This window comes from Haemaphysalis longicornis, unplaced genomic scaffold (genome assembly GCF_048455015.1).
Source record: "Haemaphysalis longicornis isolate Haplotype H1 unplaced genomic scaffold, Haemaphysalis longicornis Haplotype H1 scaffold_3, whole genome shotgun sequence".
Lineage (NCBI taxonomy): Eukaryota > Metazoa > Arthropoda > Arachnida > Ixodida > Ixodidae > Haemaphysalis > Haemaphysalis longicornis.
This window is the reverse complement of record NW_027526335.1, coordinates 124,294,718-124,308,332: the sequence shown is the minus strand read 5'-3', so window position 1 is coordinate 124,308,332 and position 13,615 is coordinate 124,294,718. Positions and strand designations below refer to the sequence as shown.

The window sequence follows — 13,615 nt, the reverse complement described above, 5'->3', positions numbered from 1 at the left end:
GATATGGCAGTTAAGTCGGTAGTATGTACATGGAATTATCAGTTTTTTGAGTAGACAAACCTGCCTATGGGTAAATGCATTAGTTTTCAGACAGACGGCCATCGGTCCCACAAAGCGAGCTTTCGCTTTAAAATACTGCGTATGTCTGAATATTGAAGTTTTTGCAGCATTGTTTGCCTAATAAATAGCTATTGCAAAATAGTACAATAATAGGAATTTTCCGGAATGCCATATTATGAGCAAAAAAGCCAAATTGGGCGCGATCACAGACCTTGTAACACTAACCAAGTGATAAGTAAATTTTAGTTCATCATTTACATCGAAATAATCATGTACATCATCCTCATCATGATATTCATAGGCTTGTTTGCAAGCAGTCTACGACGCCTCCCCTCCTTCCTCCCTAATCTTCTTTCGGCCGTTCCGGGGTATTGCGACGGCCTACTCCATTCTTGGCCACCGATTTGCTGGTTTCATTTCTCCTTCGAGATAATGGCTATCTAGTTTTATTCCCGTTACTAGGTAACCACTTTCTTACCCTGATGGTCCGCCGGTTGTAGGCTCTCCGCATTATATTTTCCTGAACCAAGACCACGTCTTTGTCCTAATACGAGCGCGCGTCTCCCAGCACTCTGCCTTGCCCGTCCCGCGTCGTTCTGTATACCCGATGCAGAAATTATTAGCCTTACCTTAGGCTGCATGACGTCCATTTTCGTTCATTGGCCTGCGGAGACGTTCGGCATGTAGCAGCTTTAACAAAAACTGCTTCCGGCGCGGAATCCCCAGTTCCATGGCAGCTCCGCTCTTCGGTAGGATTGGCGAATGCGAACACTGATATCCGTCCGACAGCCACACCATCGGTGTGAGCTTGAGTGGCCTAGAGCATTCTTGTTCACTCTAGTGTGAGCGAAGGAGCTGGCCGAGAGAAAGTCCGCCTGCGCTGATGTTGCGGTCTCTCTAGGATTTCCCCGCTGAAAGTCTTTCGTGTGAATACCCCTTTACCTGTGCAGAACGGGAAAGTCTGCGCCATCTTCACAAAATCAAATTTGCCTTGTCGCTTCCAGGCTCCATTCTCAAACAGGGAAGGCGACACTTCTCGGAAGTCATGCCGTACTTTGGCAGTGATAAAGATTCCACCATTGCGAAAATAATTGAGTTTCATAATATTTATCCGAATGATATAAATTTTAGTATAAATAGAAGCCTTGTTTTAATGTTTTTGTTCAAGACTGCTTTGAAACATCGCACATCGGTGGCACCTAGGTGTCAATTAGTGCGATGTCATCACGAGTGAGGGGAATGGTTTCTCTCAGCTCTGTGTATAAGAATCATTTAACAATCCCAACGCGACAAAGCTCACTTCGTAATGTTTCTTTCGCTTCCCGCTGCGGCTCAGATAATTTGTTGATTGCATAATTGCTAGAAACTAGCCGCATATGTGTAGTGGTGCGACTAGACAGACATTTCGATTTAGAATTTATCTGAACAAGTATCTAGCGCAGTTCCCTACACTGGAAGACAGCCTTCTTGTTCAGCTTAATGACACATTACTCTTGATGGATCAACGCATGCATCCATCTAGACAATTTTGGTAAATGCCGATGTCGAAAGTATGATTAGACTCAAAAGATCGGTCTACACTATGGCATGACGCAGTGTAAATGGAGTTTTTCACTGTGGAGGGACGCCACCCAAAACACCGTTTACGTCATATATGTGCCCGTTGCTTTCAGCTGCCAAATACGCTTTGTTGGCGGAGGGAATGGGCTCAGAGGTGTAATGCGGTGAAGTTGATAAAAACCATAATTTTCTATAGAGTGCACACTACATACGATAACAAGAATGCGTTATTATATTATGTGGCCACGTAGCTGTTTTGAAATTGTGTGCCATTAATGACTTTGCTAGTTCACTGCACTAATTCCAATCGGGCGCCAAAATTTAGCGTATTTGTGAAGAAAAAAATTAATGAGGAGAAGTGGCCTACGAGCGCTTACGCATTCATAGATAATTCTCGTAATTTCGGCACTTTTTCTATGCTATGCTGTGAGTATACAGCCATAGAAAAATTAAAGGCGTACACCATAATCTGAACCGAAACAAGAAAAACGGAAGTATACTGTTTGTGTAGGGTTGTGCTGCTTAACATGAAGACGCGGGTTGAATTCCAGACCGAGGCAGCCGTTTGTCTAATAAAGGAGAATAGCAAAAACGCCTGCGAGTTCGAGATTTCGGCGCATGTTGAAGATACCCAGGTGGTCAAAACTAACCCTGAGCACCCCACTACGGCGCGCGTCATCGCCTGTATAGTGTCGGCGCGTTAAACAACAGACTCCATCGATGAACTGTTCGCGTAGGCGAAATAATGCTGCACTACTGGTATATTTGGAAAGCCAAATTTTTTAACTTTTTTTTCTGCAACCAATTAAGCGTCAATTTGACCTGCATGGAAAGAAATCACGCTATTTCTGCTTTCTGGTTCACATTTTCTGATCGCACTTCATTGGTCAATGACTGTACAATACTTAGCCAAAGCCTACTTTAATGTTCGCCAAGCAGGGTTCACAGTTGCGTTTCTGGGGTTTGTGTGTTGCTCGTGTGTTCAGCGAGATTGCGGGTTCGGCACGCGCAGGAAAGAAAACACTGCGGTAACTGTTGTTCGTGAAATTGCCCATGCCGTTGCGGTTTCTAGAACCTGTTAGCCACGCCTCCCGCTACTAGCCCTGGACCAGCCTTTCAGGGCCGGTCGAGGGCTAGTAACGGGCAAGCGCCCTGAAGACATGGACCACTGGTGCCGGAGCAGCATTTGTCCCCGGTCAACTCGCCACCAACTGGCGCAACATAAAGCATGCTCCTTTCCAGACAAAGCAAAATTCATGAGCCACTCCACTTTATGATGCTGGATAACCTGCGAACTTCGAGACTTTACTACACGTGGCGTCCTAATTATGGGGACAGAAGAGACGTGAGATCCATAAGGCAGTACGGCAACTGTCTTGACGACGACACCGTTGTCTGGACGAGCCAGACAAAGCTAGAAACGCAGTCGAAAGAAAACCGATGCATACAGAAAGCAACCACAATGACAGCCAAGGCTGTGCTTGTGATTTTTGTTCTGTTTGCATTGTTTGTTTTTCACGAAATGCTTGGAACGCAGATAAAGAGATGGCAAGGTGGTGCAAGGTAGACAATGGCGACTTGGGAGCACAGCCGGAAGCGTTGAAAAACGTTTTTAAAGCGAAGGTCTTACGTGTATCATCAAATGCGAAAACCGACTGAAATCGTTGTCGCCGGCGTCGTTGTCGCCATCGGCATCAACACGAATGGTTAAGAGAATGGGCGCAGTTTGAAAAGAAAATAAATTGGCTCTGTGTGCGACTTGAACCCGCGTCACAAGAGCAGGAACCAAGCGCTCTACCCAAGGCGCTGACCCGGCATCATGGAAGAATGGGAGGATTAGACTGATGCGTGCCGCATGAAAGGGGAACGTGACGGCACGTGAGTAGAACGGCTGCACTCGAAGAAGAGCTGTGGCTGTGGGGCGCTGCCACATAGACTCAGGACAGTCTGCCTGCCTGAGTTAAGCGCCAAAAGACAAATAAACAAAGCAAGTAATTCAGGGACGATGTACCAGTAAAAACGTCGTCGGTAAGCACTGGGCTTTCTCCTTCAAAGCAAGTATGCAGACGTATCGGTGCAAAGTAAGATTCGGAGCAGCAATAATAAGATGGTTAGATGCACGCTAAGGCTGAATCTCAAAAGAGAATGGAGGAAGCTCGTAAAAACAAATGCACCCCGTATGCAGTATGTCAAGGCGAGAGCGCAGGAGTTTAAAATAACTCTTCAAAAAAAAATACGTGCTTCTAAACGAGCAGAACGGGGTCAGTGTAGAGAGGCAAAATTGCAACCTAACATCGGCAATAAGGGAATCAGCAGCAGCAGTGGGAGAAGCCACGTGCAGAGAACACAGTGTAAAACTATATAAAAATTAATGAATTTATTTTCAAACGTAAGAACATGAAAGTGTAAAGTACGGCAGATCAGATTGAATTAACCGAGCTGTCGAAACTGATTAACAGAATAAAACAAACGACATTCGTGCATACAACATGGCAGCAATTGATGAACTGCTGCAAGTGGACGAAAGTTTGAAAACAATTAAGAGAAAGCTAGCCATCCGCAGAGACAGGATGTACGCACTCAAAGACGAGAAGGGTAGCATAACGCACACCTTGGACGAAATATTGAAGTTAGCAGAACGATTCTACACCATGCGGTATGCCAGCGACGTTAGACGAAGGGAAACTACTGAGAGTACAAGCTCAACTTGCGATGTCCCATTAGTAACTAAAGAGGAGGTACGAAAGGCTCTCACAGGCAAGAAAATAGTACAAGCTGCTGGTGACGATGGCATAACCTGGGATCTTTTGAAGGAGGGAGGAGATGTTGCACCGGAAAGCTTGCCTCACTATTTTCGAAATGCTCGAAGACTCAAACGGCCATAGCCTTGAAAAACGCCAACATTATTCCGATTCACAAGAGGGGAGATAACAAGAACCTCAAGATATACAGATCCAACAGCCTAAGATATTGACAAGCTTTTTAGCAAAGTTATAGTTAGCGGCATGCGTGACAGCCTGGATTTCCAACAACCCAGAGGAAAGGGAGGGTTTAGGTAAGGGTATTTGACCATAGATCTCATCCATGTTGTCAATCAAGTTATAGAGAAATCTACAGAAAACACTAAGCCCCTTTACACGACATTGATAGACTACCAGAAAGCTTTTGATTTGGTACTCAACTTGTCGTGCTTGAAGCACCAAATGATCAGGGAGTCGAGAAGACCTACGAAGGAAACGTTAACACTTAAAACTTGTAGAAGGCAAATGCAAGGAATGCACGGGCACAATAACCCTCCACAAGCAAAGCGATCAATTCCCAATCTGAAATGGAGTAGGACAGGTAGATAAAATCTGCCGAGAACAATTCACAGTATGTCTGCAGAGGGTCTTTAGAAAGAGCGACTGGGAAAGCATAGTATTAAGTATATTAGGGGAATACTTGAACAATTTGAGGTTTGCGGACGACATAGTATCAGTGAAAGAGACTGCAGAAGATCTAGAAACAATGTTTGAGGAACTACAACCATAAAGCACGGCCTTGCGGCTAAGAATAATTATGAAAAAATCTAAAGTAATAGGGAATAAGCATGCCAAACACGTCATGATCCGCTTAGAAAACAAAATGCTAGAAGAAGAAAAAGAATAGTACGACTATCGACAGATTGCTAATGCTGACCACAAATAAGTATGTGTGTGGAAGCAGTGGGCAAGCACTTCGGAATAATGTAAAGCATACCACCTCTCTCACTCAAAAAAGAAATATACACTGCCGGTCATAACATACGGAGCTGAAATTTGGCGTCTTGTTAAATCACTAGAAAGCAAACTAAGGCCGTCTTAACGGGCTATGGAAGGAATATTATAAGGAGTAACAATTAGGGAGAGAAAACGAGCTTCCTGGATCAGAGAACAAACTAGACCAGAATGTATTATAGTTAAAATAAAGAAAAAGAAATGGACTTGAGCTGGCTATGTACTGAGAGGGACCGACAACCGGTGGACAATTAGGGTAAGAGTGGATACAACGAGATGGGTCTAGGAGAAGGGGAAGGCTTTGGCTCTAATTCCGATGGAGCGACGAACTAAGAAACTTCGTGGTAAAAACGTGCGTAAGTAGCTTCTGTATGACTTTAATTGTATTGTACACTGACTTTTGTATTTTTTCTATTTTTGATGCAGCACTCCGTTTGTGAACAATCATTTTTTTTTTGTTTCTGCTGCGCCGCTGCCTCTAAACAGTCTCTTGGGCCCAGTCAAGCTGTTTGTTGTTTTTCAGCTTTTAGCCTTGGCGACCCTCCAGAAATCTTCTCTGAAAAATAAATGATGAATTGATTTGAAAAGTGTGGATTCAAGAGGCGAAGGACGGTCGCAGGTGGAAGTCAATGGGAGAGGCCTTCGTCCTGCAGTGAACCTGTGTAGGCTACTGCTACTACAGATGATAATGGTCATGCTGCTAGTATACTACCAATTGTCTAAGATTTTAAGTATAGAAAGTATGGAGAAGAAGGACGGGCTAGGGTGTCCATACCGACGTCATTTATGTTTGATGGCACCCTTGATTTAGCATGAGCCCCGTTAAAACAGTTATCCCTAATGAAGGTGCCCTAGATGTCCCCCAGAAAGCGGATCACCGATTATACCACAAGGATCACTTACACACGGTGCCTAACAGCGATAACCAAATCAACTGCTGAGCACGAGGTCGCGGGTTCGATTCCCGGCCGCGGCGGCCGCTTTTCTGATCGAGGCGAAAAGCAAAAACGCCCGTGTGTACGAGATTTCGGCGCGCGATAAAGATTACCAGGTGGTCAAAATTAATCCGGAGTCCTCCGCTACGGCGCGCCTCATTGCCTGCGTTGCGTCGGCGCGTTAAACCCCAGAATCAATCAATAACCAAATCAAAGTGAGTCACATACGGGACTAAAAGTACGGCGGACTTTCCCCTGCACGTGTTCCAGGAAAATCTCTCAAAGGATGAGATATAATTACCCAAATATTCTCAATACAACGACCGACGTGTGCTTCGATCAAGCTTTGGACTACGAAGATAGTGCAATTCAGTATCCTACAGAAGACGCACATTCACACCAGACCGTGTACAAAGGCCTTAACTGTAAGAAACCAGCAATAATTATGCACTCCGTATACATGCAACTTCGGGGGAGGGGGACGACAAAACGCGTATCCTAAAGTACACGAAATCAAGAAGTGATCGCGAAACGTATACGTGTGACCAAAGAGACTACCATCCGGAATGGCTTCCAAGAATTTGGAAGAAAACATGACCTCCACACCAAGAAGGTTGCCGTCAAACGGCCTTATACCAGCTGTATTTCAATTAACAAATCTGTGTATTGTAAGCGCCTCCGACACTATAAACATCGCTTGAAGTTTAATATGTTGCAAATCTATTTTGCATCATCTTGAATGCAATAGATTACTATCGGGAAATTAACTTGTGCGGCGAACTTGTTTACACACACTCACTCTGTCACTGCAGGGATGATGTTGAAAATGGTGATACAGCCATAGTGAAACGCTCTGTATATACGCAATTACGGCAACACGGAATTCTACGGAGTATTGCGCACCCAGGCGTACCTAATGCAACTAATCTTTCCTAAACAAAGAACTAAAATGATTACTCAGAATAAAAAAAAATTGTGACACAGTTTTCGAGTTTGTGTCTTACCTAGGGGTCAAAACACGGCACCATATATTTTCATATACCCCGTACATAGGGAGTTCATAGAGACCGTTTTACGTTTCTGGTAGTCTTACACAGATGAACGCTGTGGGAAAATCTCCCAACGGTAATAGCTTACTCTATTATTATGTTCTGCAAAAAAATATCTCTTTTTCAATTCGAGCGGTGTGTCCCCAAAAGCAAGAATTTTGTATACTCATACTTTTACATATACGGAACGTTTCAGAAGGGAGCATTCCGTATCTCGCTGGTGTTGATGTTATCATCACAGCAAATACAATCATTCGCCTTCATACACGTCATGCACTTTCGTTTTCTAGCTTTCTGTACCCGCGTTTCCGAGGAAAAAAATGGCACAGGTTTAACTCCTTTAAACCAAAAGATCCAGAGCAAAAGCAAGGACTAGGCATGGAATGTTTCGTGAACTTTCGCCTCTGCTTGAAGTTTGCAGCCTGCCGTCTCTCAATATGTACTGGCTGATTGGGGTGATCATTTCGTTGCGCTGACAGGCACAATAGACAGCCTAGCCGGCGCACCATCGATGACGAGAGTGAGCGATCAAGCACCGGCAAAGCAGCAATAAACTCTCGCCTAGTCACGTGGTTCTCCCGCGCTAAAGCAGACACAGACACGGCCGAGCTGCTGCTAAACTGTCAGCGCAGGTGAAGCAGCCATTCCATCCTCACCTAGCAGCGTGGTAGAGCAGCCGCGAGGCTCCGAGAGAGTGAAGGGGTAAAAAAAAAATAAGCAGCTTGCGCGGTGGTAGCTGAAGGACACTTGCGACGCGATTATTGACCTTAAAAGATGCAGCATAGTAGTGTTTTCGTTATAAAAGCTGTCTGTTGCTAGTCGGTGCCCGTTGCTTCAACAAGCGTAGCTAGGGAATCAAATTTATTATGATTCGAAAACAGGTGTAGCAAGGATTTTCTTCACGCTAATGTCCGCCAGCTTTAGCCAAGGCCCCTTTCCCCATTAAAGGGACCCCGCAGCGCGCTTTGAGCAGTGCACATAAACTTGCACGACATTTAGATTCGCCTGTCAGCAAACCCTCAGCCAAATATTACATGTGCACGTAATGCTGGACGGTCCCAATGTCTGGGAAACATGTCAGAAAACCAACAGAGGTCTCTTAAATTGCCCTCATTATGCACCACTTTAATTACGTAATTACAAAGCTGCCTCTCCTATTGGCTGAGCTGGGCAACGTCAGAGTTTATTTCTCGCATTTTCGGTGACGATCCACATTCGTGGGGGTTCTACACCAATCTCTTTCATGACTGAACATGCACGCGAAGTTTTCTGGTTTCTATTTGTTTTTAGAGTGCGCACGCTCATGGACTCACTAGTTCAGATCTCCGCTTTCGACCAGACCTCTCGACAACCAGCTTTCATTGCTTCAAAAACGCCCTACCATTCTGAGCGCGCGCCGTGTCAAGCATAGATCAATTCCTGCCTTGTTTCACACCAATCCGGCAGTAGATTAGGCCACACCGCCAAGCAAAATGAGGAAATCCCCGGCCTGTGATACATCGATCGCCGCCACAGCAAGGTCACGAGCCGCCCCAACCCCCTCCTCCGGATGAGAGCGGGCAGCATTCATCACGTTGTCTAAGGTCGAGTTCAGAGGAACGATTATGTGCGATAATACAGCAAAGCTCTATACCTCTACCCCCCCAACGGTGTGGGGTTTCTATCCACTGATGCCAGGGGCACGCGAGCCCTCCGGCGGGTGAGCCCGCTCGTGGGCCTGCGTCACGCTGCTGCCGCTGGCACTGTGGCTTGTCACTACAGGGCTCCCCCCCAAGAGAGGAGCTGCTTCGACGCTCTGATGAACCCAACGTACATGATGGTCACGGTGGTGTGTAGCCACGGTAGGAAGACTCGTAGGGTTGATGTCGGCGGTGGTGGCGTATGCCGGCTTCAGGCGCTCTACGGCTATGTTGTCGTGAGAGCCATTGATGTCGATAACATATGTTGACGAGTGTCGTTCTACCACTGCGAAAGGGCCAACGTAGTGTGGTTGCAAAGGGCAGCGCACGGGTCCGTACCGCATAAACACATGTGTTGCCTGTTCAAGGTCCGGAAGCACATAAGATCCTCTGGGTTTTCGTTCCTGTGTAGGCTCCTCGCTGATCCTCGCTGTCGAGGGTCAGCGAGGATCAATCTCAGAGATTTCACGTAGTCCGCGGCGGAACATGCTTGAGACGGTACTTCGAACAGGTCGGCTGGTAGTCGAAGCTAGGTTCCAAAAACGAGTTCAGCCGAAGAACACGTCAGGTCAGTTTTGAAGGCGGTGCGTATGCCCAGAAGTGTGAGGGGCAAGCGCTCGACCCACTGTGTTGGGCAGTCGTGTGCAGTGAGCGCTGCCTTAAGTTGGAGGTGAAAGCGCTCGACGAGTCCATTTGTTTGTGGCCAGTACGCTGCCGTGCGTATACGAGTCGTGCCGAGGAGGTGAAGGAGCTCGGCGAACAAAGCAGACTGGAACTGCCGTCCGCGGTCGGTGACGATGGATGATGGGCATCCGAAGCGCGCTACCCACGTCGACACGAATGCTGACGCTACCGTGGGCGCGGAGATGTCAGGTAGCGGTGAGGCTTCAGGCCAGCGTGTGAATCGGTCCACACAAGTCAGTAGGTAGTGGTAGCCTTGGCAAGGGGGCAAGGAACCGACGAGGTCGATGTGCACGACGGCGAAGCGCTCATCAGGTTGTAGGAAAGTATTTGCCGGCGGAACTGGGTACCGGTGAACCTTTGCGCGTTGGCATGGTGCACATGCATGGACCCAGTCGCGAACATCAGCGTTGATTCGAGGCCAGACAAAACGAGCTGCGATGAGTTTCTGCGTGGCACGAATCCCAGGATGGGCCATGTTGTGCAGGGCATCGAAGAGCTCGTGACGGCAGGTTCTGGGTACGAATGGTCGTGGCTTTCCGGTCGACAAGTCGCAAACGATCTGCTGTCCGTCGAGTGTCACGTCTTCGAGCTGGAGCACAGTTGGGGATGTGCGAAGACGCAGCAGCTCCTTGTCGTCTGCTTGGTAAGCAGCCAGCCGGCGGAGATCGGGTGCAATAAAAGTGGCGTAGTGGCGGCAATGGGCTCCACGCATCTTAGAACATCCGCAGCTGTGCTGTCAACGCCACTCACATGCTTTATATCCTTCGTGTACTCGGACAGGTAGGGAAGCTGCCGCACTTCTCGTGGCGTATAATGGGTGTCGGGCCGGCTGATGGCGTACGTCAAGGGTTTGTGGTCAGTGAAGATGGTGAACTGACGACCCTCAAGATGATGTCGGGAATGACGCGCAGCCAGATACATTGCCAAAAGTTCACGCCCGAAGACACTGTACCGGGTTTGCGGTGAGGGTAGACGTTTTGAGAAGAAGGCCAAGGGCTGCCACGCGCCATTTACGTGCTGTTGGAGGACAGCTCCCACATCAAAACTCGAGGCGTCCGTCATCAGCGCGAGTGGACGTCCTGGTGTTGGGTGAGCGAGGAGAGCGGCGTTTGCCAGCGCACGTTTGATCGCATGAAAGGCTGCCTCAGCACTTGCGTTTCAGTCCAATTCAGTGGTGGAGCGCTTCCCGGAAAGCAGGTGGTCGAGAGGCTCAAGCAGAGTGGCGCAGTTCCTGATAAAGCGACGGTAGAAGTTTACCAGACCCAGTACCTGGCGAAGCTTGGTGACCGACGTTGGTGTTGGGAAGTCAAGAATGGCCTGGACCTTGTTAGAGAGGGGCCGAATGCCTGTCGCATCCAGTCGATGTCCCAGAAAGTCGAGGGCGGGAACACCGAACTCGCTGTTCGTTGCATTGGTGACAACGCCATGGGCAGCTAAGCGTTCGAGGAGAATGCGGAGATGGTGAAGATGCTCCTCTATGGACGTACTTGCTACCAGAAGATCGTCCACATAAGCATATACGAAGGGCAGTCCACGCGTCACTGTATCGATGAAACGCTGAAACGTTTGGGCAGCGTTCCTGAGGCCGAACGGCATTCGGAGGAACTCGAAAAGGCCGAAAGGTGTTGTGATGGCCGTCTTGTATATGTCCTCCTCAGTGACGGGGATCTGGTGGTTAGCCTGGACAAGGTCGATTTTTGAAAATATGGTGGCACCGTGCAGACTGGCGGTGAAATCTTGTATGTTGGGAAGAGGGTACCGATGTTGGATGGTGGGGAGGTTCAAGAACCGGTAGTGGCCACAAGGTCTCCAGTCACCGTTCTTCTTGGGTACCATGTGCAAGGGTGATGCGTAGCGGCTGGAAGAAGGTCGCTCGACGCCAAGTTCAAGCATGTGCTCGAACTCTGCACGGGCGATCTTGGGTCTGTCGGGAGCGAGACGTCGAGGACAAAAGAAAACGGGTGGTCCAGTAGTGGTGATATGATGACGAACGTCGTGATTCACAGGCTGAGTCCAGTCGTGTGGTGACGTGACTGTGGGGAACTCCTTCAGCAGGGCGGCAAACGGTTCTTCAGCAGCTGTAGCGCACGAAGGCGCTACGTCAGCAGCTGCTGTCGCTACGACGCCTTGAACTGAGAGGAGGATTGTGGCGTCGAGGAGTCGCCGTCGCTTGACGTCGACTGGGTGGCCATGTTTGGTAAGAAAGTCCGCACCAAGGATGGCAGAGCGAACTTCGGCGATGGCAAAAATCCAACGAAAAGTTCTGCGAAGACCCAGGTTCACAGTCAGGGATCGCTGCGCGAACACGGGAATCGCGTGCCGTTCACTGCCGGCAGGTAGAAGACTGCGCTGGATTTGCGGTCGTGGCGTGAAGCTGGCAAGACGCTGACTTGCGCTCCCGTGTCGACCAGAAACTTTTGTCCGGTGGTACGATCGACGATGTGAAACAGGCGACATTCTTCAATGTGGCCAGAACCGCTCATCGCCGCTAGCGGTCTGCCGGGCCGTTTCCCAAATCCATGAGCATGGCAAGAGGCAGTGGCGAGCGTCTGCGCCGAAACGGTGGTGGTAGACGCATACACCGGGGGCTGATGTAGGGCTGCGTCCACGAACGGCATCAGTGCGTCGGGAAGATAAGCGGTCGCGTTGGCGTGACGAGCGAGCAGAATGTGTTGAGTTGTTTCGCCTCGTCGCCGCGACGAGTTGCTCCAGTCGTTCGCGCAGGTTATCGACACTGGCAGGCGACGCAGACGCACCTTCGTCGGATGGGGCTGGCGTCGTGCGAGGAGCAGGTGATACTGGTGGCGTCGTGGTCACAGCAGCAATAGGTGAAGCAGTGCTGGCTACTTCCATTATCTTTTCGGCCAGGGACGCGAGCGAAGGGAGATCCATGCATGACGCTGCTGCGAGGACCATTTGCACGTTCGCAAGCAGGCGCTGCAGAAAGAGCTCGCGCAGCAATGCGCCGTTCATGGCTTGGGCACGTGAGCCGAGGAGTTGGGTCATGCGCCGCAGGAGTTGGCTTGGTCTGCGGTCGCCAAGCTCTTCGGTGTAAAGTAGCTGCAGCAGGCACGTGCGCTCAGCTGGTGCTGTGCGTTCGAGTAGCGCTGCTTTGAGCTGGTCGTAGGCCGTTGCAGGTAGGTTGCGTATGAAGGAGGCAAGAATGTCCGCAACCTCTTCCGAAGCAGTCACTGGTAGAGCTCCCACGACGTAGTGGAACTTGCGTTCTTGGGAGGTGATGCCAGACAGCGCGAACTGTGACTCGGCCTGGAGGAACCAGATGGCCGGGTGGTGTTCCCAATACGGCGGCAAGTGGATAGCCAGGGCGGCGATCTCGTTGCCGACTGCTTGCGGTGCTCGCTGGTCCGGGTCTTTGCTGAACATGGCTCTAAAATTTCGCTGGGAGGATATCACGTCCGGGTCACCAACTGTAGAGCGCATGCCACGGAGGCGTTGAAAGAGAGAGACGACCAGACCACTTAGCAAGGCCGTTTTTTTTTCGAACGCCGTGGGGTCTCTATCAACTGATGCCAGGGGCGCGCGAGCCCTCCGGCGGGAGAGCACGCTCGTGGGCCTGCGTCACGCTGCTGCCGCTGGCACTGTGGCTTGTCACTACAAGGGAAACCACAACAAGCATCGCAACGGCATTATGTATTTATAAGGCACCTGTGAATAATACCCCCCCCCCCCAATGTGTTCCTGGTAAAGATTTATACTTGCAGGTTTTCTTTGAGGGCTAGGCAGTACTACTGTCACTGAATACACAGGTATTGCCCACGGTGGGAAGCTCATTTCTCAGACTTGGCAGGACCCAGCATTTGCCGCATCAGAAGCCTAGGGTAGTGTTAGTATATAAGGTATGAGAGTGCCGCCACTGAGGCTCCCACGCCAGC

At 49.3% G+C, this 13,615-nt stretch overlaps 1 protein-coding gene across 1 annotated transcript; it reads right to left on the bottom strand.

Annotated features, from left to right (window-relative positions):
* Positions 1-10,880: 10,880 nt before the first annotated feature.
* LOC144175416 (uncharacterized) lies at positions 10,881-12,205 on the bottom strand. Its single transcript, XM_077704495.1, has 3 exons — positions 12,113-12,205; positions 11,540-12,017; positions 10,881-11,155 (listed from the first exon to the last, which is right to left on the bottom strand). The coding sequence occupies exons 1-3, from the start codon at positions 12,203-12,205 to the stop codon at positions 10,881-10,883; spliced, it is 846 nt and encodes a 281-aa protein (XP_077560621.1).
* Between the last annotated feature and the right edge of the window lie 1,410 nt (positions 12,206-13,615).

Bases quoted from the DNA above. Each gene is read 5' to 3' on its own strand.
- LOC144175416 (XM_077704495.1), bottom strand. From the start codon at position 12,205: ATGAGCGGTTCTGGCCACATTGAAGAATGTCGCCTGTTTCACATCGTC. The intron at 12,018-12,112 runs GTCAGCGTCTTG...GTGTTCGCGCAG, and splicing joins TGGTCGACACGGGAGCGCAA to CGATCCCTGACTGTGAACCT. The intron at 11,156-11,539 runs GTGACTGGAGAC...TCGAACGCTTAG, and splicing joins CATGGTACCCAAGAAGAACG to CTGCCCATGGCGTTGTCACC.